The 24,981-nt window shown below is 49.3% G+C and overlaps 6 protein-coding genes across 6 annotated transcripts; 4 read left to right on the forward strand and 2 right to left on the reverse strand.

Annotated features, from left to right (window-relative positions):
- The first annotated feature begins 587 nt into the window (after positions 1–587).
- LOC112882743 (NF-kappa-B-activating protein) lies at positions 588–2,468 on the forward strand. The gene has a single exon (XM_025947869.1). The coding sequence runs from the start codon at positions 698–700 to the stop codon at positions 2,192–2,194; it is 1,497 nt and encodes a 498-aa protein (XP_025803654.1). The 5' UTR covers positions 588–697; the 3' UTR covers positions 2,195–2,468.
- A 950-nt stretch (positions 2,469–3,418) lies between these two features.
- LOC112881660 (2-hydroxyisoflavanone dehydratase-like) lies at positions 3,419–4,766 on the reverse strand. Its single transcript, XM_025946451.1, has one exon. The coding sequence runs from the start codon at positions 4,641–4,643 to the stop codon at positions 3,693–3,695; it is 951 nt and encodes a 316-aa protein (XP_025802236.1). The 5' UTR covers positions 4,644–4,766; the 3' UTR covers positions 3,419–3,692.
- A 1,602-nt stretch (positions 4,767–6,368) lies between these two features.
- On the reverse strand, positions 6,369–8,349 carry LOC112881821 (tuliposide A-converting enzyme b1, amyloplastic-like). Its single transcript, XM_025946701.1, has one exon. It carries the CDS (start codon positions 7,489–7,491, stop codon positions 6,517–6,519), a length of 975 nt encoding a protein of 324 aa, XP_025802486.1. The 5' UTR covers positions 7,492–8,349; the 3' UTR covers positions 6,369–6,516.
- A 2,107-nt stretch (positions 8,350–10,456) lies between these two features.
- LOC112880664 lies at positions 10,457–15,351 on the forward strand. The gene is made up of 8 exons (XM_025945397.1): positions 10,457–10,672; positions 11,276–11,357; positions 11,469–11,576; positions 11,658–12,446; positions 12,773–13,124; positions 13,392–13,473; positions 13,602–13,840; positions 14,499–15,351. Exons 1-7 carry the CDS (start codon positions 10,472–10,474, stop codon positions 13,812–13,814), a joined length of 1,827 nt encoding a protein of 608 aa, XP_025801182.1. The 5' UTR covers positions 10,457–10,471; the 3' UTR covers positions 13,815–13,840; positions 14,499–15,351.
- Positions 15,352–17,766: 2,415 nt separating this feature from the next.
- On the forward strand, positions 17,767–20,702 carry LOC112882064 (bZIP transcription factor TRAB1-like). The gene is made up of 4 exons (XM_025947039.1): positions 17,767–18,892; positions 19,183–19,254; positions 19,762–19,791; positions 20,260–20,702. The coding sequence occupies exons 1-4, from the start codon at positions 17,993–17,995 to the stop codon at positions 20,335–20,337; spliced, it is 1,080 nt and encodes a 359-aa protein (XP_025802824.1). The 5' UTR covers positions 17,767–17,992; the 3' UTR covers positions 20,338–20,702.
- Positions 20,703–21,688: 986 nt separating this feature from the next.
- LOC112879389 (ribosome biogenesis regulatory protein homolog) lies at positions 21,689–24,877 on the forward strand. Its single transcript, XM_025943630.1, has 8 exons — positions 21,689–21,846; positions 22,517–22,667; positions 22,984–23,035; positions 23,129–23,257; positions 23,799–23,916; positions 24,050–24,236; positions 24,322–24,435; positions 24,550–24,877. Exons 1-8 carry the CDS (start codon positions 21,737–21,739, stop codon positions 24,673–24,675), a joined length of 987 nt encoding a protein of 328 aa, XP_025799415.1. The 5' UTR covers positions 21,689–21,736; the 3' UTR covers positions 24,676–24,877.
- The last annotated feature ends 104 nt before the right edge of the window (positions 24,878–24,981 follow it).

Genomic DNA, 24,981 nt, shown 5'->3' on the forward strand with positions numbered 1-24,981 from the left:
CACTCGCTGGGCGGCGGTTTGGTCCTGGAATCCTGGCTCGGCAGATCCCACGGGAAGCTGGCCCAGGAGATCGTGCAGAATTACACTGCTCAAGTAGTCAGGCTCTTTCGCACGGATGCAGATGAAGTGCAGAACTGAAATTTCTTTGGTCCAGTTCCAGTTTCAAGCTTCCGATTCAAGATTAGAGTTGAACTTACACAATCAGGCAATGGCACTAGAGCATGGACCTGTTAAACTGAAGAAACCCATGCCTTTGACGAACATGCCTTCTAGGGGAGAAAATTAGGCTATAAACTTCACAGTTCCTCCGTGGAAACTTAGGTGTTCATGCCGCTAAAAAAAAACTAGGGTGTTCATGGGATAAATATATAGCAGCCCACTCAAAATATCCTCTCCCTACTTGTACCCGAAGCCCACCCGCCAACTTTGCTTTTTCGGATCTAAGCCCATCGTCCTAAAAGAAAAGAATCTAAGCCCATCAGCACCTGACGGCCTGAACGACAAACACGTGTTTTTCTGGCCTCACTAGGCCCTCATAAAGGCCCAGAAAGCCCAAATCCTTGACGCCCGACCAGATCGAACCGACTCCTCGCTCGCCACCCTTCACCTCCACAGATCCCCGACGCAACCCTCGCGTCGCCAACCCAAATCCCCATCCCCCCACGACCCCACCCCGATCCGGCGTTCCGCCGCCGCCATGTCCCGCTCGGAGCGGCGCCTCGCCTCCGCCGTGGTGCGTCTCCCCGGCCGCTCCAGGGTCTCCGCCTCCCCATCCCCTCGCCGCCGCTCCGCGTCCCCCTCCCCGCGCCGTGACCGCCGCCGCGACCGCTCCCCCAGCCCGTACCGGGACCGGCGCCGCGACCGCTCCCCCGGCCCGAACCGCGACCGGCGCCGTGACGACCGCTCCCCCATCCCCTACCGCGATCGCCGACGCCAGTGGTCGCCGTACCACAACGACCGCGGCCGGGACCGCGACCGGGTTCCCCCCGTCCGCGGCGGCGGGGGCGCCTGGTCCGCCTCCGACGACGACAACGACACGGAACTCCAGGGCCTCAGCTACTTTGAGTACCGCCGCATCAAGCGCCAGAAGCTCCGCAGGAGCAAGAAGCGGTGCATCTGGAACATTACGCCCAGCCCGCCTCGTGCCGAGGGCGACGAGGAGAACTACGGTTACAGCGACGTGGAGGAGGAGAAGAAGGAATCCCCGAAGAAGAAGGGCTCGCCGGAGGCAAGCGAGGAGGACAGCAAGGATGCCTCGGGGTCCGAGTCTGGTGAGTCTGATAGCCTATCCGAGTCCAGCGAATCTGAGGGTTCTATGAGGAAGCGGAAAGGGAGAAAGAGCAGTCGCCGTAGCAAGCGGAGTCGGCGCCGCCATCGCCGTCGCTCATACAATTCTGAGAGTGACGAGGAAAGCGAGAGCAACGATGATTCGGAGGGCTCGTTTGATTCTGAGGACTCTAGGGATAGGAGGAGCAAGAAGAGGTCACGGAGGCACAAGAAATCTAGGAGGGGTAGGAGCTCCAGGAGGAAGAAGAAGAGCCAGGATACAGCATCTGAGCAAAGCTCCGAGGAGGCGGAGCATTCTGACCATAGCCCCATGGACAGTAGCAAAAAGAGTAAGAGCTCAAAGAGGAAGAGGAGCAAGCGGTCAGACTCTGAAGAATCATTACCTTCTGATGCTAATCCTGATGTTAAGGAAGATGAAGAAATAAAGGAGCCAGAAATTGATCCGGAAGCAATCAAGTTCAAAGAAATGCTTGAGGCCCAGAAGAAAGCTGCCTTGGAGAATGATATGCCTGTTGGGCCAATGCCTCTTCCACGTGCAGAAGGGCACATTAGCTATGGTGGTGCACTAAGGCCTGGTGAAGGTGATGCTATCGCACAGTATGTTCAGCAAGGCAAGCGTATTCCACGACGTGGTGAGGTCGGTCTGTCTGCAGAGGAGATTCAGAAGTTTGAGGATTTGGGGTATGTGATGAGTGGAAGTAGACACCAGAGGATGAATGCTATCCGTATCAGGAAGGAAAACCAAGTTTACAGTGCTGAGGATAAGAGGGCGCTGGCTATGTTTAACTACGAGGAGAAGGCGAAGCGGGAACATAAGGTTATGGCTGACTTGCAGCGCTTGGTGCAGAGAACCATTGGCAATGATGTGGGGCCTTCACATGATCCGTTTGCTACTACTGATAGCTGAGTAATGATTTCCCTATCTTCTACAATGAAATTGTTCGCCTGTGTTGTTAGGCATGCTTTACCTGTTTGTGATTCCTTGCCTACATTGTAAGTAGTGATGAAATAGTCACTTCCCTAGCTATGCTGCAGAACTCTTATGCGGATATTACTCATGGAACCTTAGTAAGAAAAGAGCTTATTGTTAGCTTGTATTGGCTCTGTTTTGTTATATGGTTACTATCCTTCCATGTGCTTATGTTTTGTATTATTATGGTTTCAAGCTGTTTTGTTTGTAACATGATCCCTTGGAGTAAGCATATGATTAGCATATAGGCACGCCTTGGATTGTTAGTAACATGTATCCCTTTTTTGTCGTATGCAACTTTGGATTTTTATTACTTATTTGAAACAAACAATGAAAATCAACATCATTCTTCCCATTAATTTAAACTATTATCATTATGGAATCACCTGGTAGGAAATGTTTGAAATACCATCCCATGATCTTTTCTTGTGAATCAGTACTTGCGTCTGAAATCCAAAGCTTCATTTAGCGACTGATTTTGCACGTCCTGATATTCATGTAGCTTGAAGTTTCCAGTCTCGATTTCCCAGACTGGAAGTTGATTTCTCACTTTTATTTTCCACTGGTGGTTATGAACTTAGAGATAATTTTCATATGCAGACACAGATAAGCTCGTATTCTCGTACTCCCTAGTCCGTGATCTTGTGCCTATCTCATTGATAGTTGTTTAGCTGTTGTGAGTTGATAGTTTGTTTTAGGCATAAAACATGATGGGCTAGTTCAATCAATCATGGGCATAAACAATGTCCCATCTGCGTGACTAGATCAGCACACTTCTTATTCATCACCAAAAATCGATCATGTTGTCTCCAGAAAGAAAAATGATCTTGCTCCCTGCTATCCTTCTTATTTCGATCTGATGCATTTTACCTGATAAAAAATTGTTAGCTTTCTTTTATCTTGGAACAACTATTGTTGCCACATAAAAGCTGCATTCAGCATTCTGCACGATGACGGATGTCCTTATCTAGGTGTTTCCTCTCTGCTGTATGTCCCTATTGTTTATTGTTCGTAATGGGTGTTTGGATCTAATAAAAATATAAATACTAATATATGCTAAAGTTTAGCACTTTAACTTAAGCGCATTCAAACAGACTCGTAGTCATATTTCGGATGACTGCAGGGGAATCACCCGCTGACGTCACACTTGGTTGTTCGTGGTGCCCATCAAATTAAGCATAGTCCTTGGTACACGCAGTTGATGGGTATAAATAAATAAATCTGCACAGCACAACCCAATCACACACCTTTTGAACATAAACAATGGTTGCTTCGTCCTTCCAAATGGAAGCAGGTTTCGCTCCATTCGTTTTTGCATCAATGGCGACGATGTTATTCCAACAAAACACACACATAGGACATCAAAGCAGCGCTGGAATGTATTGTAGGTAGTAGCAAGCAGCGACAAACACTTGAGGTTGAGGTCGCTGGTCGGTCAATGGCCAGCAAGGAAAGCCACCACACGATCCATCAGAGCAACCGCCGTACTGGTGCCGGGGTTGAGGACGAAGAAGCCGTGGCCCTCGCCTTCCGACTCGAACCACTCCGCCTTCCCGCGCCAGCCGCTGGCCCGCACCGCGTCGCAGTATGCCCGTGCCCTCTGCGCCCTCGGGTCCTCCGACGCCGTGCACACGAGCAGCCTCTGGCCAGCCAGCTTCGTCAGGCTCGGCGCGCCGTCCGCCGTCGGGTTAATCCTTGGATCGTCAACGCCTCCCGTCGCGCCGGGGAAGATGATCTTCCACCTGTCATTGTTAGCTTGAAAGAACGCTTCATCCTCAACCTCCATCTTCTGCTCACCGGAGAAGGAAGGGTGGAGCTCGATCACGCCTCCTATACGCGCTGGTTCGACGGCGGGCAAGCCGCTCGCACCCACGGCGGCGGCCATGTTGTGGACGATGTTCCCTCCGGCGCTGACGCCGGCCAGGAAGACGCGGCCGAGGTCGCCGTGGTCGGAGAGCCACGGGTCCGCGCGGGAGACCGCCCACTCGAGCGCGGCCCAGGAGTCGTCGTAGGCTGCCGGGAGCGGGTGTTCGGGCGCGAGGCGGTACTCGACGGAGACGGCGACGACGCGTGCCCTGGCGACCAGGGAGTTGACGTAGCGGTGGTACATGGGCTCCGCGTCCGAGCCGACGATGAAGTAGCCGCCGTGGAAGAAGACGAGGATCGGGAGCTTGGTCGTCGCGGCCCCCTGGAGAGGCGGCAGGTAGAGCCGCACGGTGGCGCCCGTGGCCGCGTCGATGACGACGTCCTTGGAGTCGACGCCCGTGGCGGCGTCGAAGCCGGCGGGCATGGTTTCCATGCGGTGGGGGTTACGGTCGACGCGGCCGTCCATGTACAGTCGGAAGGAGCTGCAGTCGAAGGCGATCTCTTTGCTGCCGGAATCCATCGCCCGGCGACTAGAGCAAACTGCGCGGCGGCGTGCAAGACTGGAAGAAGGGCTGCTACGGTCTAAAATTTTTTCCTCTTCCTCTGCAGTATTTGATCAGACGCCCCCCTGCGCACTCGGAGCACGCCACTCTCGTATGCGGGAAAAATCCGGTTACATCAAAAGTCTGATTTTTAATATAAAACCGGATAAGAGATACCATCCAACTATTGAAACCAAGCAAATTTGACCCTCAGGATGGTTTCGAACGTGGTTTTATAATTTAAAAAAATTAAAAATTCTAATTAGACTAAAAATTAAAATTAATTTATTTTAAATCAGAAAAATATGAAACTAGTACCAATTTTTTTTAAATGTAACCTACCTATTATTGCTCTATTTGAATCTTATTTATCAAAAATAATAGGCATAACTATAAGCAACTAAATACTATGAACATAAAAAGGAATCCTGACAAGTATAGTGCCATAGATAGGTTATATTTTTAGAAAAATTTTGATACTCATTTCGTATTTTTTAAATTTGAAATTAATTATTTATGAATTTTTTGTTCAAATTTGAATATTTTTAATTTTCATAAAATGGAAAACCACCTCCGACACCTCCAAAACCACGCTAAGAGTTAAATTTGCTCAATTTCAACAGTTGGATGGTCTCTCTTATCCGATTTTATAATTTAAGGTTGAAAATTAAACTTTTAGGATAATTTGAAAGGTAAACCGAATTTTTCCCTTTATAATATACTCTGCCCTTTAGGTCGCGCAACTGAGCTGTCACTAGTGTCTGTTGCGACATTTGGCGTTGTTGCCTGACATGTTCTGCGCTCAATCATGCGCTTGCCAGCTTCACGGCCGTTCGTCCGGTAGCCGGGGTAGTTGGCTACCTGCAGTGGCAGCTCGGTCCGGTAGTGCACTGGTGGTGGCGGATGCCGGAAATCCTCTGTGCCGCTCGCATGCTCAGGCAATGCCCCTTGCGCCGCGCATACTTCTTATCCGTGGCGCGGGGTTTCCTCGTGTGGTTAGTTGGGCTTGGCTGCTTATTCAGAGGCTTCTCGGACCGTCCAGAACGGTGCTCATGCCTTCGACAAATGGTTTGCTTCCGTGTCTGTCTGTTGATGGAGGTGATCCTCGTGCTCGCGTGTTTTTGATGGAGTCGATCTAAAGTAGGCGAGTTTATTTAGTGTTCGTACCGGTGCACTTGCCTTAGAAAACTTTGTCTATACCTGTGTATGTAGTGCTGCTACAGATGCAAGTTGGCCCACGTTTTCTTAAAACTCGAGGCCACCAAGGTTAAAAAATAAATTAGTCCGTATGGCACGAGGGGCACGAAGTTAGTATTTTTAAGACATAATAATAAGTATGTAAATAAATTTAGCACTCAGAGGTTACAAAAATTGCCCCCCCCCCCCTAATTTAAGAACATGTATTCAATATTAACTTCTAGGGGAATTGCATTCTTGCCCTCCTTCCTGTCTCAAATTGTGACTTCGCCTGTATTTTTTGAAATTAATGATTTTGCCCCTATCTATTTAAACTAACGGTTTAGGTTACCTCTATTTCGTTATAAGTGCAAAGTGCATTTTACAATTCGACAGGAGGGGGGGGGGGGGGGGGAAGTATTCCCTTGCGAACTTTCCCCTACTCTACTTTGATGAGAAGTTTGCGTTTACTCTATTTCGATATCACACATTTTGACAAAATTCAAAAGATTTTTGACACCAAAATAAACTTGGCAGAATTTGTATATTTCAAATATGACGCAACTTAGAATTTTTTTGATAAAATATGGATATCATTTTGAGTTTTTGAAACTACTTGCATACATATGATTCACGAGTACCACTTCCCTGCTACCTTAATTGCCTAGAGGTCAATCAGTGGCCAGCAACGAAAGCCACCACTCGATCCATCAGAGCAACCGCCTCGTGGCTGCCGTGATCGAAGACGAAGAAGGCGTGTCCCTCGCCATTGGACTCGAACCACTCCACCTTCCCCGGCCAACCGCTGGCCCTCACGGCCTCGCAGTACGCTCGGCCCCTTGGCGCCCTCGGATCCTCCGACGCCGTGGAGACGAACAGCCTCTTGCCTGCCAGCTTCGCCAGGCCCGGCTCACCGGCAGCCATCGGATTAATCCTCGGGTCGTCCGATCCGTCCCTGGCGTCGGGGAAGATGACCGCCCACCTCTTCTTGTTAGGTCGCCAGAACTCTTCTGCCTCGCCTTCCAATTTCTGTTCGCCGCAGAACGAAGGGTGGAGCAGGATCACGCCTTCGATGCGCGCCAAAACAGGTGTTGCGCTCGTGCCCGCGGCGATGGCCATGTTGTGGGCAATGTTGGCGCCGGCGCTGGCGCCGGCGACGAAGACGCGGCCGAGGTCGCCGTGGTCAGACAGCCACGGGTCTGAGCCGGACGCCGCCCAGCTGAACGCGGCCCAGGAGTCGTCGTAGGCAGCGGGGAGCGGGTGCTCGGGGGCCAGGCGGTAGTCGACGGAGACCGCGACGACGCGGGCGGCGGCGACCAGCGAGTTCACGTAGCGGTGGAAGTCGGGGCAGCCGGGCGAGCCGACGACAAAGTAGCCGCCGTGGAAGATGACGAGGACGGGGAGCTTCGTCGCGGCGCCGCCGCCGCCGGGCTCGGACGCCAACGGCGCCGCCGTCTGGATGGCTGGCAGGTAGAGCCGCGCGGCGAGGCCGGTGGCGGCGTCGACGACGACGTCCTTGGAGGTGACGCCCGTGTCGGCGTCGAAGCAGGCCGGCACGGTGTCCATGTCGCGGGTACGCTCGACGTGGCCGTCGCTGTACAGCAGGAAGCAGCCGCACTCGAAAGCGACCTCCCCGCTGGCGGAATCCATTGCCAGGCTTCCAGCAGGTACTCAATCGGCGTAGCAAACTGCGCGGCAGCGGGCGGCGGACTAGAGTAGAAGAACTGGTTGGCCCCTTGTCCTCTCCTTTGAACTTTATTACAGCTGCTGCAGTACAGTATACGATTCCATTTTGCAAGCATCTAATTGCCAATTACTTTCAGCCCCCTACGCTTTCAGAGGCCGAGGACGTTTATATTCTTGATTCGGCTTGCGTCTCATCTGAATTTCTTGCTCGTGGTGTTTGCGTGCTGTTGTGGTTGGTGCCTTTGTGGCCACGAGACGACAACGGGAAGGACCGAAGGAGAGAAGCAGGCCGGCACAAAGAGCGTGCGACTGAGCAGCCAGTGCGGCAGTCAAAGTGTAAATGTCCTGTGCCAATACGGCCGAGACTAGCTGGTATATGATAGGTGAAAGTTGGTCGACGGGGTATCTCTATCCTGGGCAGCCGCACCGTGCTGCATGCCGTTCAGAATTTGCTGCTGTGAAATCGTCCATTGTTCTGCGAATTGCGATCAGATTGCGAGGCAATTATTCTCCCAGATCGTCACCTCCTCGCGCCTGGGCCATGGCTTTGCCGTGTAGATCGGGTCAAGGGGTGCGAGGGGGACGAGACGGGGCCGGTGGGCGGATGGGACTGAGCATCAGGGGGACTGTGGGACTCTGGCTGGTTGCATGTCCTCGCGCGCAATCACGCGCGTTGTCGTCGATCGCTCCAGCGCCGAGGCCGGTAGCTCGGTCCATACGCGAGTGCCGGGAGCGCCCTCTCGACATCCTGTTGCGCGATAGGCTCGCCATGGCTGACGAGCTCGCGTACTCATTCACGAGAGGGCGTGCTGATTGGTTCGTTCACGGGAGGGTGCTGCAGGCTGTGCTCGCAGCGTGGTCCTAGCATTGGGTTGTGCTGCCCAAGTTCTGAATTATTTCTCCTCGCAAAAAAAAGTTCTGAATTATTTCTCGGCTCAAACAAGAGTCTTTAAGTTATTCTGGACGGATATTGAAATAGCCTGTGAGCTGTTGAGAAAAATTGACCACAATATATCCGAAAATCAGTAGCCACATGATTTGTGTTCTCTTTTTTTTTAAAAAAAAACTTCCCTGAGCAAACATTTTATTAAGGAGAAGAGTTTGACAATACAAGAACTAGGCACGACAACCAAACCTAAAGAGAGGCTAACACGCGAACAAATGCTACAACACAAAGGTCGGCAACAACCTGTCACCAAAAACGAAAACAAGAAACTACAGGCTTGACGGAGCGTAAGACCATCCAAAGCAAGTCCAATCCTATTAGAGAGACGAGACACTACCCAAGCTTGAAGACGAGACTGCACGAAGAGGGAGCGACCACCTCGTCTCTACAAGCAAAGAACAGACCACTGTCGCCCAACGACCAAGCAACAGGCACTAGAGCGATCAAAGAGTGGTAAAACGCCAAAATCGACCAGTGCCCCGCCGACTGCAAAAACAACATAAAGGCAGGGGCGAAGCTAGGATCAGGCTAGACCCTGAGCTGAGACCTAAATTTGCTAAAACTAGAGCTGAATCGCTCCATTTTTGAGTGAATTACTATTAGTTTATTTGGCTAAGGATAGGCTGCTGCACTGTCGTATGCTCACAGTCCCCTGAAAACTAGGCTCTAGCTTATTCTATGGTTGGTGCGTGTTCATCGCTACCATCTTTTTTTCTTTCGAAATGATTGGGTTGCCTTGGCTCGGCAGCGCGCAACGCCGCAACCTCCCTAGTGCGCTTCTATACAAAATCTTAGGAACCTTCGTCTTCCCTACGCGCAACCAACGAGATGTTCGACGAACCATATCAACTCAAATCCTCGGCATCTGTTGGCAGGTTGCCCTCGAGGAATAGAATATAGCCATTGTTCGTTCAATCACCATTGCCCTGTGAGCCTGACTGCAGGAACAGGATGTCCTCGCCCACTTCAGAAAACGCAAAACAGGATGCCATCTGCTCCGAATCCGCCGGTGCTTAACACAGCCGACGCCGCGGGTAACCGGGCGGCGAGGGGTTCACCGTTCACCTTGCGTTTCCATTCCATGCATGTGCGAGCTGCTAGCGACGGCTCCGGAAGTCAGGAGGCGGCCCGGTGCCGCGGGCGCCGGGCCAGCAGGGCGCAGCCAGCTGCAGCGGCAAGGGGGACCGCGGGCACGTCCGCCTCCGCCACCGACTCCACCGCTTGGCCGTCGTATGGCCATCGCACTGCCGAAGCAGGTGCAGGGTAGCCCCAGCCCCAACCGTCGGGGATAAGGGCTACCGTGTCATCGAAGTCGCGGCGATTAAACACTCGATCGTGATGGACTGATGATGGTTAGGGATTGACTTCGTAAGCACTGAAATGTCAGAATCCGATGCCTGAATTTTTTCTTGTGCTCGTACCAACTGCCACCGTCGGATTCGACGCAGAGTTTTACCAGAAACGAACTGTCAACTACGTTGCCTTGTACAGCAGCTGAGCAGGGTACGAAGTGTAATGAAGATGGCCTAGAGGGCGGGGGACATCGTCACATTCAGTACCGGATCCAGGACTGTCGCTCGGGTAACCGCTACACCAGCTGTACAGTTCGCCGTTGCAGCTGTTACCCTGCGCGGCGAGCCCAGGCAACATTCCAGCGCCGGTGCCACGCCGCTGCACAGGGACCAAGCACGGGCAGCACGGACGTGGGCGCCGATCCGAGCAAACCCACCCCAAAAATTATCCGGAAGCTGCCAGTCAACCGCGTCATCACGCGACATTCTTGAAGCTCAGTTCACCTCCCCTCGCCCCTCACCTCGTGCCAGCCTCCCTCCTCGGGATGCCGTTCCTGCCTCCACGTCGCAGTCCGCCCCAGCGACCTCTATTAAACGGCGACACCTCACGCTGCCCCCGCTGCCTCACCCGCCGCTTATCAATGCGCTGCCGACGGCGATTGAGCGAGTTCAGCGGCTAGAAGGATTTCTTTTGTTTTCCGAGAGAATGCGGGGCGGCGGCGGCGGTTCCGGGCTTGGGTTTCGCGGCGTGGTGGTGGAGGAGGAAGGGGAGGAGGTGGTGTCGGCGCCGGAGAGGCCAATGCGGCGCCGCCGCCGACGGTGGGGGATGGAGGTGGAAGACGGCTACTCGCCGAGCTCCACGGGCGGCGGCGGGAGCAGCTGCTGCGACTCCTTCGGCTGCGACTCGGTTGGTTCTGCATCTTCTTTGCTAAGCCTTTCCTTTCTGGCGCTTTCCTTTAGAATATCCATGGGCCGTGGACAATTCTTCTTTTTTTTCGGTACCAAATGATGCTTGCGTTGAGCGCCATGAGCAAGATAAAGGTTCACAAATTTTGAGCTGGCGATCACCTTTTATAATGAAAAGGCTAAATCTTCAACACTTAGATGCGATCACCAATGGGAAGCTTTAACTAGCTGGTGGCTTGTGGCAGTGTGGCATCATGGCGCCATGCAGATCTAGGTCGCCCATAGCCTGTCTCAGGTGACCGCAACCCTTTCAGAAAGAGAGGGCATTTTGATGGGATGTGCAAGGAGCAACTGGTACAAGACGAATAGATTAGCAGCGGAATCGACAAAGCAGGAGGGCCCGAATATTTTTGACTTGAGCGATAGACATCGTCATCATCACCAATTCACCATCCTGGATCCTTAGCAACAGTCTGTTTAGCAACAAAAAGTTGTGGTGCCTTTTCTGACATGATAAAATGGGCGCCACTGGATTCTCTTCACCCTTTTCTCCTTTCTTGAGATTTACTTTTAATCACTGAAGTTATGATGATGGTGGCTGCAGCCTTTGGCTGGGTTCGTGCGCCCAGATGGTGACCCAGACACAGATCTGGAGACAGATGGGTTGGCCACTTCCTCCTCCAGTGGTAAGCACAATGCTGTAACCAGCTCACACTTTGGATTCTTACTAGTGTCTCAATCGGCCTGAGAGCAACCTGACAGCCTTTAAAACGAGTTGTGTTCATAAGCTTCTGCAGCCTTCACGGAGCGGCAGGACGACGAGGAGGTGCTGTGCGGGGTGAAGGAAGAGGAGTGGGCGAAGGTACAAGAACCGGCCAAAAATCCGGCAGGCCGTTCCACCCCAGGTACTGTGTTAGTTTTGAATCCTCAATTGGTTGGGTTGTGCGAAGTTGTCAATTTTTGTATGCTTGTACGCTGTTCGACAGAATGCCACAACCAGCGGCACCGAACGGAGGCTACTGTTCTTTTGCACGGTAGGAAGGGGTCAAAACAGCGACCAGCCTCGCTCGACTTCGGTAGCCCTGGGTTCCATGGAGCCACATTTTCACCGAATTTCGTGGTTGGTGGTGTGGGTTTGATGAACAAGGGACTTGTAGCATCACACATCAGGTCAGACGTGTTTCATAGTCCTGGAACACCGAACTATCCGTGGCACCGTGCATCAGTGTTGGGGTTCCAGAAAGGGTGGTGCTCTGAGAGAGTGCCGCATCCTTCCAAAGGAAGTAGGAGGTACCCTGGGAGCAGCATGGCATTTCCTTACAGCAATGGGAGGACATTGCCCTCAAAATGGGAGGACGCAGAGAGGTGGATCTTCAGTCCTAATTCCAGTGAAGCTCTTGGAAGAAGCACGGTTGCTCATGCTCGGCGACCAAAGTCTAAAAGTGGCCCCTTGGGACCTCCGGGAAGACTTGGCGGACAGTATTCATCTGTTTCTTCAGTGTCGGTGCTTGACAGTGGGAGAGCTGGACCTATTACATCAAATTCACCTTTCGTGGCAGGAGTACTAATGCCGGAACATGTTTGTGGAGGGAAAAATGCAAATGGAACGTGTTCGGGTAGACCAGCTGGTGATGAAACCACCATTGGAAGCAATGTCAGGTTTTATCCACCAAATGGTGGATCTCATGCTATTCGATCTTCCAGAGTTCGTCGTCGATTAGATGCTGCCATTGAGTCATCTGCTTCATTGCCTAGCACCCGAGAATCTATCCAAGGTATTTAGAAATTATTTCCTGTGCGCAAAGTACATATGCATCATTGTTTTTTAATTCCATTTTACTTACTATTCAATGTCACAATATGATTTGGTAGTAAGTTGACAAAAAAAACACTTTGTTTGAGTTATCGTCATGTTTGCTGAAGGCAATGTGAAATCCCATGTGAATTGCATGATAAAAAACAGGCTTTTGGCAATAATATGTTGAGGGTTCTTTTATCCTATTTTGCACAGAAGATCTTCATGGAAAGTTACACGTGTGTTTTGTATACTGAAAAGAGGGTAAATCTTCATCTGCTACCTTTTCGTTCAATTTCTTTTCAGGTGAGCAGGTTGAAATCACAGAAGATTCAGCTACTACTTTTGCCTCGATGATTTCCAGGAAAGATGCTGCAACTCAAACTAGCCCAGAGCTAAGTAGGTCCTCTTCGCCCAACAGACCAACATTTACCTGTTCACTGTCGATGCAACAAGTCAAAGAGAGTGAGAGCTGTTTCTCGGATCTTGAGATCAGGGATGTTCAGATGGATGATCGAGTGACTCTGACTAGGTGGTCAAAGAAAAATGTAACACGGTCATCTAACAAGAATTCAACAAACGTAATAGAGTGGAAGGAAAAGACAGTTGAATCAAAATCTTCATCCTGGGGCTTTGCCGAAGCAAAGTGCATATCTAAGTAAGGGATCATTACATATTCAGCTGTTTTGCAGCTTGATGAACATTTTTCTTGGGTGCATATGTATTCTTTTGAGTCACTAGTTTAATAACGTAGTGCCTGAAACCTAATTTTCAATTATTATTATGTGTCCTGAAGTCTCCTGTCCTGCTTATCTGTTATAATATGTGTCCAAGCCTTTACCATTTCTCAATACCTTTTTTAATTTTCAATGTATATTTATGCCCACAAATCATGAAATCTGATAACTCCCTACAATATTATAAGGATTGAGAGAGAGGATGCAAAAATTACCGCATGGGAGAATATTCAAAAGGCAAAAGCTGAGGCAGCAATTCAGAAGTTAGTGGTATGTTCTTTGCTCTATTTCTAATTGTATTGCGCTATTTTTAACTGAATTGATGTTAGTATTATTTGTACTATAACATTTGATCTATTTGACCCTCCTTCGTACCCCCGCTTCTATAATAATATCAGATTAAGCTCGAGAAGAAAAGATCATCTTCGCTGGACAAGATTTTGAACACCCTCAAGTCTGCTCAAAGAAAAGCACAGGTGATGCGTGAGCGTGATGCAGCAACAGCAAAGCAAGATGAAAAAGGCTCTAGGAAGGCAAAAAAGACAGCACAGCTTAGCAAGAATGGCCAAATCAGTTCATTGAGTGGCTGCTTCACTTGCCATGCTTTCTGATACATGTGCTTCCACTCCACAATAGAGTAAGTTGCATTCAGACTATTGCTATGCATCTTTTTGGGTATTGAATTTTCAAGTAGCTTGATGTTCCGTTTCTCAGTGAAGAGTATTAGCTGCCCTTGCCGCAGCATCTATTCTGAACTTTCTATTGCATCAGGCAAGACAGTATGTGGACAACAAGGAAATTGCCAGCCAACCGTGTGCCTATAGTATGTCGACCACTTTAGTTGACTTGATGTTTGCATAGTGTTCAAAATTGTACCAGCCAAGTCATCATAGTTACTTTCACATCTCTGGCAGATTGTGCTAAAAGAGCCATACTAATGTATACCCAAATAAATCACCCTAAATTTCACATTCACAGAGCTTCCTTTATGAGACATTCATTGATCAACTCCTTCAGATTTATAGGTTCGTTTAAGGATATACATTGTTCAGAGTCTTTGTAATGCAAGTCTTGAGGTTAACAGTCTTGAGGCTAGTTCAGTTCTTCAGGTTGTTAAATCGCCTCAAATAATACTTTCGTAATTTTTTTTATTATAGTAACTTCTCCATAGATTCAACGCCAGATTCTTAAGTCTGCTATAATCATCTGGTCAGATGCCAAGTATTTTCAGCATCAATTTCCTTTTCCTACAACTACAAATTTATGCTTTTAACATCAGGACTTGTTATGCTCAGGAATTGGAACCCGAGGAATTCCTTTGTATTCTCTACATCAAAATCAGGGTGAAGTTCATAGATCCATCACATTTCAGTACATAATAGCGATACATCTGCATCTGGAGCTTACTTAAATCTTCAGAAGATGCTAGCTGCAGCTGATATGATAGGGACCATGCATTATCTACAGTGCTGCTCTGTGTTAGTTTCGATTCTACCAAGGGGACAAAAGAAAATGGAGCCACGAACGAAAGGGGGAACGGTTCTGCAAACACCCCATGTGCCTGGTTGATGCTCGGCATAACGATAAAGGCCTCCTTTATCATTGTTCCAGTACCTAGCCAGCCTTGTATGCTGTAGCTAGGTACTGTGAGTCTGCGAGCGATGTGCCTGCCAAAGCCGATATGGATCATATGAAGTGCAATTCCAGATCAACAGACAACAGAATCTTCAGGTATGAGGAGTAAGCACGGCCTGCTTGTGCTGGTGAGTAGAGTACCCTGCTGGGTGTTGGAGCGGAACCAAGCTGCTTTGCTGCTTTTGTTTGGTACAGTGCTTTACGAGCATGCGATGGTGGTGGCTACTTGCATCTGCTTTCAGCAGCGTCGGTGTGTATCCTCCTTTGGGAATATGAGATGTTTGTTTGGCCTGGATGCTTTGGAATATCTTTGCACATGTACATATATGCCTTCGCGTTACAGCATTTTTTTGTATGCTGAATTGTTGTGGGTGTCATTTACAGCAGCACTACATTCATCTGGAATGAGTGGTTTCTTCAACATATTCTTCACACGCTTGGGTGGCATATTTTACATTATCTTTCAGTGGGCCATTTGGTCGGACAGGATAAGATAAACTTTTGACAAGGCTAGATTGTTGTGCACTTGTTCGCTTGTGGTGCGTGCATCTGTCCGTCAGTCCGTGGTTGAATGCTGGTGTTCCCGCACTTGATGTGTGCATATATAGAATTATTAATGTGTGTTTTCTTCTGTTCACTGCTGCCGGACTGTGATATGATCGCAACAATCCATGTCACCTGATGAATCTAGAATTATTTATAATACTAAATAAATACACTAAGACATATCATGGCGGACCTAATGAAATTGATTTGATGTTGTAGATGTTAGCATTTTTTTCTATAAAACTTTATTAAACTTAAACAAAGTTTTGACTTGGATAAAACTAAAATAACTTATACTTGGAAACATATGTCAGTTTTTCAGCTATTTTAATGATGCATTACAGTCAACTTTTGGTTTGAGATGCATTAAGAATTTAAGACTTGAACAATATAATGTTTTAAGGTAATGAAATGTTTTGGTAATACGGAAGGAAAAGTCAATTACTTTGTCGGCTTGGCCGAAAACAAACTATTCAACTCGTTTTACTTCATTAATCATTAGATTGGTCTATTCATCAATTAATAAAATTTTATATTATCTTCTTGTTCAAATTTGTGTTAGGTCCAAATTTTGTGGGGTTAACAGCTGCCTACACTATATAAAAAAGAATCAAAATTTTTCATTGTCATTGGTTCAGATTACTAATACTAATTTCACCTTCAAGATATTAGATGCATGAATAATGATCATGGAAATTCTTAAAGGTTTTTGCTATCATAGCTTATGATGTCATCTTCACACGTAAAATTTGAACCTAAAATCCAATTGGTACACGGAGAAACAAAGCATAGGATTTTTCATGACGGGTGAATTTGCCTAGTTTAATTAGTTAGGGGGATCAAAACAGTTGAAACTTTTAAGGAAATTCAAGTAGAGAAAGTGAATTATTAAGAATAGTTAAAATGACGTCCTTTCTACCTGAAACAATGGTTCAATGAATAAAACTGAGCTACATCATATTGCCTTCTTACATAATTTATTACTTTTTAGGATTATACTTTGGCGACTAATCTATACACTTAAAATTAGAGGTACGGGTGTAAGGGTTGTCATCTCGTTGTATTGTGTAAGCCTAATCATCCCTAGGCATATACATCAGAATAGTATGCAAATATGCGATTGAGATTTTGTTTCATCTGAGAAACACAAAGGGCTTAACACCGATGTGATACAATCAAACAACCATGTACCATGGGGCGGCATTGCGTCAACCACCACTGACCTGGTGCACACCAAACTCCTAGAAACGACATGAAATGAAAAACAATATGTTAGTCACAATGAGGGAGGTTAATGGACCATTTTGTTCGTTGCTACTTAGCTATAGAGGATGTTTGCTATCTAGCTTCGCCATGATAGCCTGCCTCCCTTTACCATACCTCGTACCTAAAGTACATTAGCACGGTTTATGTTATTATTGAGATGGTCAGCAATGCATCCTGCACATGTTGAGAAATGAAATAAAATTGCAAAAAACATATTTCTTATAACAAATGTTCCGAATATTAATTCCGTTTTCATGCGACTTAGCATGTTAGCTAATGTTGGGTTATCTCCTTCGTCCTTTGCCACTGTACCTTCCGGGTTACCTTCAACATATAACATTTATCTTAGAGTTACCGTAACCATTTTAGCCACCTACACCATCATGAGTTCACATGGATTAGATCGATCAAATCAAATCATGTCCACCTTAAATGGTATGACATAAATCCAAGCCACCAACAACCTTATTGGATTATGAGATCACTTGGGCAACTAGATTGATTACGAGCATCGCTGGCCCATTAGTAGGTCGAGACACTAATCCCATTCCTTAACCATTTCTAGCTGTTTATAATGCTTGCCACGGGTAATGGAGGGAGGTACGAAGGTGGCCAAGATTTCTCATGCCCTTTGTGAGTGGTATTCGCCACGTCGTTTTATCTTGAACACCCATTTAATTGGATGGTGTCTCTGGACCGATGGTGATCCAACGTGCATCTTTTTCTTTCTCCTCCACCTGGCTTGCAACTGATGTTGATAACCTTCTTCAAAAATTATAACAACCCGCTGATAGAAAAGCCCTGCATTTCCTTTCTGAAGCAGCACCCGTCATGGAGGGGGAAACCTACCACCCCAGCCCCGTCAAGGCGCCAGGGTCACTGACACCGGGTCCCACAACCGGATAAGCCGACAGAGGCCCCACATGGCAGACACCCAGCACTCGCTGCAGCCCTCCCGGCGTCGAGGATATTTTTGTCCGTATGCCGCCATCCCAACAACTGACGGAGGCAGGTCCTCCACGTGCCCGCCGCTGGTTGGCTGCCCGGTCGCGTGCGGGGAGACCACGACCTGCGAGCGCGCCACGTCCTAACCACCCGACGGAGCACTTCCCCCCGCTCCACTGCGCCCCCAAGACCTGGATCCCCTGCGCCGCCTTTCTCTGCTGCATCATTCGCGATCTCAGGGCAGTCACGGCACTCTACCCACTCGTCGCCACCAAGCTAGCTGCTGCTCGAGCCTTTCCGAGAGGCGCATGTGACTCGCGGCGAGGCTTTGAGCTCCGAGCTCTCCTGGCATCCGTGCCGTTTGATGCTGAGCTGAGAGACAGGTGAGGAGGGAGGGATGGAGTTCAAGAACGGCGGGTCGTCGTCGCAGCGCCGGGTGGCGGTGGAAGAGGGGGCGCCGCTGGCGAGGCAGGGGTCGGTCTACTCGCTGACGTTCGACGAGTTTCAGAGCGCGCTCGGCGGGGCCGCCGCCGGCGGTGGCGGCGGCATCGGGAAGGACTTCGGCTCCATGAACATGGACGAGCTGCTCCGGAACATCTGGAACGCGGAGGAGACCCAGGCCATGGCCTCCGCCTCCGGCGCGGGAGCAGGCGCGGGGATGCCGCCCACGACGCTGCAGCGCCAGGGCTCGTCGCTCACACTTCCCCGCACGCTCAGCGCCAAGACGGTCGACGAGGTGTGGCGCAACCTCGTGCGCGACGAGCCGCCACAGGGGGCAGACGGCAACGGACAGGAGCAGGCCCACCGCCAGTCGACGCTCGGGGAGATGACTCTGGAGGAGTTCTTGGTCAGGGCCGGCGTGGTCAGGGAGAACCCCGCCCCCGCCCCCGCCCCAGCGCCACCGCCTATGCTGCCGCCGCGGCCGGTCCCTGTTGCCCCTAAAAGCTCCGCCTTTTGGGGGAATTTCCCGGGTGCCGACGATGCCGCCGCTGCGGCAGCTCTGGGGTTTGCGCCGGTCGGCATGGGGGATCTGGCCCTTGGCAATGGACTGATGCCGCCGAGGGCGGCGAGCATGGGAGGCAGCGCCATGGCTGTTCAAACAGCGGTGAGCCAGCTCGATTCTGGAGGGAAGGGGTACAGCGACCTGTCGTCGCCGACGGAGCCTCTGCCCTATTCGTTTGAGGGGATGATTCGGGGGAGAAGGAATGGCGCCGGAGTGGAGAAAGTGGTGGAGAGGAGGCAGAGGAGGATGATCAAGAACAGGGAGTCCGCGGCGAGGTCGCGAGCGCGCAAACAGGTTGCAACCTTTGTGCTGAATTCATGCATGTCTTACCAATCAATCCATTTGTTAGTGCAAGACTGCATTATTGTTCTTGAGCTGAAAATAAAATATTCGAAAATTTCTCCACAGTAGTAACTCAATTTACTGGCTATGTTCTTGAGTCATGACTCATGACTCTGCTTTGAGGGTCCCCTGCTTTAAAGTGTAATCAGAGTCATTGTCCAGTAACTCAACGTACTGTTTCTTTAAAGCAGACGATTTTTCGACTTTCCTGTTTCGCTAAAAGTTTCTTAGTTATTGCACAGGCTTACACAATGGAGTTGGAAGCTGAAGTTCAGAAACTCAAGGAGCTAAATCAGGAACTGGAAAGGAAACAGGTGTCTTCCTTAGTTCTCTAAACGCTGCAACTGCAGGTGTTAGATGTGCTACTTTAGTGCATTGACTCTTGAGGAGCATTTATTCTTAAGTCATAATGGAACTGGTAGTTTCAGTTTCATGTCTATGTTGCTGGCATCTCTATAGTTCCGGTGAATGACTATCTATTCTTCAGGGTGCTGTAAATACAGAGTATTCCTGTGTTATAGCGTACCAACCTTTGCTTCTCCAAAAACAGAAAGTTGCACCCTGTGTATTTCTGGATATCACTAGTCTGAGCTTGTGCCTGTCCATCGTGGACCATTTTTTAAGTGAACATTGCCAAAGACGGAACAGTACGTCAGCGTATAAACATGCTTGACATCCGAATCACACTTCTTGTAGCTCTAGTGGTACTGTATTGATGGGTTATGCTAGACACTTTAAAGAATATAGGCACACATGCACCCATGCATCTCAGTTCTTTGAATGTGCTCAGTGTGCTGATCATTCATTTCTTTATCACGCAGGCAGAGATTATGGAAATGCAGAAGAACGAGGTAATTGCTTTTGTCATTTTGTGAATGCTGAAATTTCCTATGTCTGACCTATATATTATCTTGGTGTTCTTTCTGATTTGTTAAAACTTGGGCAAGAGATATCGAAATTCAGCCTATAATAAGCATTCTATTGCTTTGTCACCTTGTCATCAATGTAGATCTAATGCATGATACTATTTCATATTTCATCTCTCACTATTACGAGGGCTCCTTGACAGTATGATTGGCTAGCCCGAGTAACCAACCGATCAGTTAGATTAAACTGGGCCATTTGGTTCTTTGGAGCCTTCCTTTATTTCCTCTCTTAACGTTTAACTGTCAGACATTTGGAGCAGCTTACAAATACACGCCACTGTACATGTGATTTCAATTTCATAAATGGACCAAAACCTGTATTGCACACGAATGACGACACAAGTTCTGCTAAGAAGACGCATATTGGTATTTGCTAATGGTGCCTGCTGACAGGTACCGGAAATGTTGAAGGATCCATTCGGACGGAAGAAACGGGTGTGCTTGCGAAGAACACTGACTGGCCCCTGGTGATGACTGATTGCCTTGCCTCGATCGAACGGTAGATGACTAGCTGCATACCGGGGGCAGTGGTGCTTGCGACCTGTACATACATAATCTCTCCATCTCCAATTCACTAGCTAGCTAGCGATAAAGGCATAGTCGGAATCGAGACTTGGAGCGGTGGCATCGCAAACTGACATCCTCTAGAGCTTGTGTAGAGTTACCTAGGTTTGCATCTTGCCGGTTCATCGTATGTATAGAGATTTGGATGATCTCGACAGATCGATGTAAGTAGGTTAATGGGATCCAGCAAGTGAGATCGAGCAGCCGGCTCGATGATTATCTTATGTGTATCTCATGGATTTAGTATGAACCATCTGTTGCTGCTTGCACCATCTGTTGCTGCTTGCGTGTGCATGATGGCGACTCGGACGGCGTTAATTGTAGAGTTTGGTGAGGCTTTTTTTTTGAGCCTGGACCCTAAGTATTCAAGTTGTAGAATCTGAACTCAACACAATACACTCACACCTCTAGAGCCCTAGAACCTATACACACAACCAGCGTCCTTCTGGAGATCACCAAAGCCGCACAGAGCCTTGTAGACGACGGGCACGTCGTAGTCCCATTGTGGCGCCACGCAAGAAGTCCAGGACCTGCAGGAAACAAATACGGGGAATAAACCCCCAGTGCGACACCCGGTGCTCCCAAGGGGAGTCGAACCCGGGTGGGTGCGCTCCACAACCGGAGCCGCCACCATCGCGCCACACGTGCGTTCGCGAGTTTGGTGAGGCTTGCTGTACTGTCCAGGCGTCTGCATTTCGCTTCCCCGTGGCACCCCGGCTGTCCTCTGGCGAACCGACCTCGCCGCTCCGATCCACTGCGAATTAATGTTATCCTCTTAGCCACGTTGATGAACTCATGAGTATGGGCCGGCGATGAACTGGACCAATCTGACAGGCAAGCTGCTGAGAGCCCATCGTCGAGATGGGTTGAGCGCCACGAGCCCACACCTTCCTCATGTCCACATCGACGACCTTGGCATGGCAGACGTACGTGCTACTGATCCCTTGAATGCAGATCCACCCGAGCCAACCGCACATCTAATTGCTGGGCTGGGCTCCATCAACATACCACTGAATTTAATCGAATCAACCTATGATGCAGGCACGTAACAATTTTTCAGGTCGGTCAGAGAAAGCCTAAGCAGCCAAGTTGGGTGCGAAAAGTAGCCCAACGTCCTCAAACATCCAGTTCAGCCCACATTGATCCTCACTCGCTGCTGGGCCGTTCACTGGGCCTCGTGGGCTGCCCGATTGGGCATACGGACACAAGACATGACGCTACGCAAGGCCCCAAGTAAAACCCTAGCTCCTCGCCGCTTCGTTCTTTCCCCAACCGCAAACCACCACCGCCACGCACCGGCGCAGCCATGGCGGAGGGAGCCGCCGCTACGCCCGCCGCCTCCAGCTGCGAGGTGGACCTCGGCAACCTCATGGCGTACGACCCGTCGCACCACGTCGCCACCGCCGCAGCCTCCAGGTTCACCCCTCGCGTATTCGCCGCTAACAGTAGGACGATCCAAGCCGGCGTTATCATCTCTTTTCTTCTTCCTTCTTGATCTTCTTCTACCTCACGTTCTTCCACCTCTGAGCTCCCTGCTACCCCGCCGCCGCCCGCCTCCACCACCGCCGGCAGCCGCCGGCGACTCGCCGCCGTGCCGCTCCTCCCACCTCCCGCCCCCGCCCTTCCGAACCACCGTCTCCGCCCCCCCCGTCGGCACCGCCCACCGGAGATCCTCCACCGCCCGGCCGGCGGCGCCATCGCCGCCCACAACCCACCTCCACCGCCGGGCCTACCGCCGCCGGCGACCTTCCCTCTAAGGCTGCTCGGGCATGAAACCCACTGCCCACCTCGAAACCCAGATACCTAACCCTAACCCCCTCCCACCCGCCCCGCCGGCCTCGACCTCCGCCCGCGGCCGGCGGCGACCTCGCCGCCGCGCCGCTTCGCCCGCCTCCCGCCGCAGCCCTCTCCACCCGGCCCTCCTGTTCCGCTCCGACGGCAACGCTGGAGGATAATGCGTTCGTTCGCTGCGATTGGTAACAGCGAATGTTCGCTATCTAAGAATTTTGAGTTGCATGCCGTGCTTACCTTTTCTGCTAAGTTGTAAACGTCCTGACGAAATTTGGGGTTGGCGACCCGGACGCAGGGAGGAGCTGAGGCAGGAGTGCCTGCAGAAGGCGACGGAGCTGGCGCAGGCGGTGGCCAACTCCCTTTTCGCGCTGCCACCCAGCGAGGACCGCGACGGCCCCATCGTCCACCTCCCGCCGCCAACCATCCGACTTCCGCGCGAGAAGCATGTGAGAACCTCTCGCTTCATCAATTCCTAGTGATTTAATATGTGTGGCTGTGAACCATCCGCTGACGATGATGTGCTGTAGAATTAGTCACACGGTCTCTGCTTGTAACTTTCTAAATCTCATCCCTAAATTATAATCTTTTTTTACTGCGAAACATGCACTAGTTGATTCAACTCTTACTGATTCAAAGAAACGTTTGCCATGAATGCGAGCAAAACCATTCTCAGTCGCCCAGTTCTTTAGCTTGATGTATGCCGTAAAGATTCTACTGTCAGGTGTTTTGCATGTTTAATAACCCTGTTTCTGTTCTCACCAGCTACCCAAGCCAAAGCCACCGACCAAGTGGGAGCTCTTTGCAAAGGCGAAAGGTGATACCATTGCCCATGTTATATTTTCATGACTCTGCTGTGCAAATTGAATTTGCTTACTCTTTCATCCTTGACTGGGTCACCATGGTGCAGGGATTACCAAGCGCAAGAAGAACAAGCGTGAATGGGACGAGCAAACTCAATCCTGGAAACGGACTTATGGTTATGACCGTGTTAACGATGACAAAGATGTTCCGATCATTGATGCCAAAGCCACTGATGGTTAGTAATTTGTCTTCATGAACTTTTACCAACAATCCTGTTTACTGTTATGCAACAAGAGTAGAAGACTGTTGTCTCTCCCCAATCCAGTAGCATATTGCGGTTGTCATGGCCATCTGCTTGTGTTCGCTGATTTTGTCCAGCTTTTTATGCAATGCTTTACCCTCGATAAGCAGTCATTTTCTCGTTATCAGTGATTCTCATCTACTCCCTCTGTTTTTATTTACAGTAGTACATATTAGGTTTGTCCTAAGTCAAATCTGGCAAACTTTGACGAAATTTATAGAAAGAAATAATAACATTTACAATACCAAATTTGTTCCATGGAATCCACCATGAAATGTATGTTGATAGTGCATATATTTGGTAGTATAGTTGTTGCTATATTTTTCTATAGATTTGGTAAAAGTTAGTCAAGTTTGACTTGGAACAAACCTAATACGACATGTAAATAAAAAATGGAGGGAGTAGAAGAGAATGTGTCCTAAACCTAGTTTGTCAATCTGATATACCCTTCAAATCGACAATTCCCTTGTTACAGAGCCTGGTGTTGATCCTTTTGCACAAAGAAGGCAAGAGAAGAAGAAGCGGGTAGAAAAGCAAGAAAAAAACAGACTGGAGAACCTAAAGAAAGCTGCAAAAGTTGGCGCTTTGCCAAGGTTGTAATCCTTCACTAGTTACTACTGCTGCCCCCCTCTCTCCTATGAATTCTGTTCTTTGTATCAAGTAAGGAACTTTGTAAAATTTTCCAGTATAACAATCTAACAGCTCTTCTGTACCTCTTGATTGCAGTCATATACAGCTTGCTGCAAGGGCCTTGCCCATCACGGGAACTAAAGCTGATCTTCCGAAAAAATCTAGAAAAGAGGATCTTGAGAATGTTGCTGGTATGGCTTCATCAGCAACAGCCAGTGGTGGGAAGTTTGATGAGAAGTTGCCTGGCGAGAAACCTCCAAAGCATCCTGGCAAACATAGAAAGGTTTTTATATCTGAGTGGCTTTGATTTCTCAGTCTGCCTTAGCAGGCTTATTTTGTGCACTAGCTGAATCATGTCGTTTCTGCAGTTCCTCCCAGTTGCTGAAGGGAAGGGAATGGGCAACCTGGAGAAACAGCAGAACGACAAGATCCTGAACTCTCTACTTGCCAGAAACTCTGACGAGCAGCTTGATGTTGGCAAGGCAAGTTCCTGTATTCCATGGTTTATATTAAATTTGTTTTTCCCATCATTATTGGTACTGCTGCTTGATTTGTTTGAGTGAGCTAACAGCATCTGTGAACAATTTTGTAAGCAGGCAATTACAATGTACAAGGTGAAGAAGGAAAAGCAAAGAAGGAAAGACAAAGCGACGTTCCCAAAATCTGATAAGCTTAAGCCTCAGAAGAAATCCCTCAAGAAATCATCGAAGAAAAAGGCTTAGGCTCACATCTTCCTTGAGACTTGCTTTAGGAGGTGACCACAGTTTTGAAGGCTCAAGGAGACCTGTTGCATCCTGCTATTGTATTTGTCCGGTTGGAATCTATGGAAGAAATATTATTGTCCCGTTTACTGGTTGTGACACAAAGACCTGAATGATATAACATATGCTGCCCTGATATGCGCGTATTATATTTTTCAAATTTTGTTTGGATGTGGTTTGCAAGTCATCTCTATCGATTCCCGAAAGCCATCCCAAAGGAGCAACTCCTGGCAATGGACAAACTGGTTTGTGTGTGTATGGTTGCCT

This window comes from Panicum hallii, chromosome 2, assembly GCF_002211085.1.
Source record: "Panicum hallii strain FIL2 chromosome 2, PHallii_v3.1, whole genome shotgun sequence".
In the NCBI taxonomy this organism is placed as follows: Eukaryota; Viridiplantae; Streptophyta; class Magnoliopsida; order Poales; family Poaceae; genus Panicum; species Panicum hallii.

Coding starts and splice junctions, on each gene's coding strand:
- LOC112882743 (XM_025947869.1), top strand. CDS start 698: ATGTCCCGCTCGGAGCGGCGCCTCGCCTCCGCCGTGGTGCGTCTCCCC.
- LOC112881660 (XM_025946451.1), bottom strand. CDS start 4,643: ATGGATTCCGGCAGCAAAGAGATCGCCTTCGACTGCAGCTCCTTCCGA.
- LOC112881821 (XM_025946701.1), bottom strand. CDS start 7,491: ATGGATTCCGCCAGCGGGGAGGTCGCTTTCGAGTGCGGCTGCTTCCTG.
- LOC112880664 (XM_025945397.1), top strand. CDS start 10,472: ATGCGGGGCGGCGGCGGCGGTTCCGGGCTTGGGTTTCGCGGCGTGGTG. Junction 10,673..11,275: donor ACTCCTTCGGCTGCGACTCG/GTTGGTTCTGCA, acceptor TGGTGGCTGCAG/CCTTTGGCTGGGTTCGTGCG. Junction 13,474..13,601: donor CAGCAATTCAGAAGTTAGTG/GTATGTTCTTTG, acceptor TAATAATATCAG/ATTAAGCTCGAGAAGAAAAG.
- LOC112882064 (XM_025947039.1), top strand. CDS start 17,993: ATGGAGTTCAAGAACGGCGGGTCGTCGTCGCAGCGCCGGGTGGCGGTG. Junction 18,893..19,182: donor GGTCGCGAGCGCGCAAACAG/GTTGCAACCTTT, acceptor GTTATTGCACAG/GCTTACACAATGGAGTTGGA. Junction 19,792..20,259: donor TGGAAATGCAGAAGAACGAG/GTAATTGCTTTT, acceptor GCCTGCTGACAG/GTACCGGAAATGTTGAAGGA.
- LOC112879389 (XM_025943630.1), top strand. CDS start 21,737: ATGGCGGAGGGAGCCGCCGCTACGCCCGCCGCCTCCAGCTGCGAGGTG. Junction 21,847..22,516: donor GCCACCGCCGCAGCCTCCAG/GTTCACCCCTCG, acceptor ACCCGGACGCAG/GGAGGAGCTGAGGCAGGAGT. Junction 24,237..24,321: donor ATCCTGGCAAACATAGAAAG/GTTTTTATATCT, acceptor TCGTTTCTGCAG/TTCCTCCCAGTTGCTGAAGG.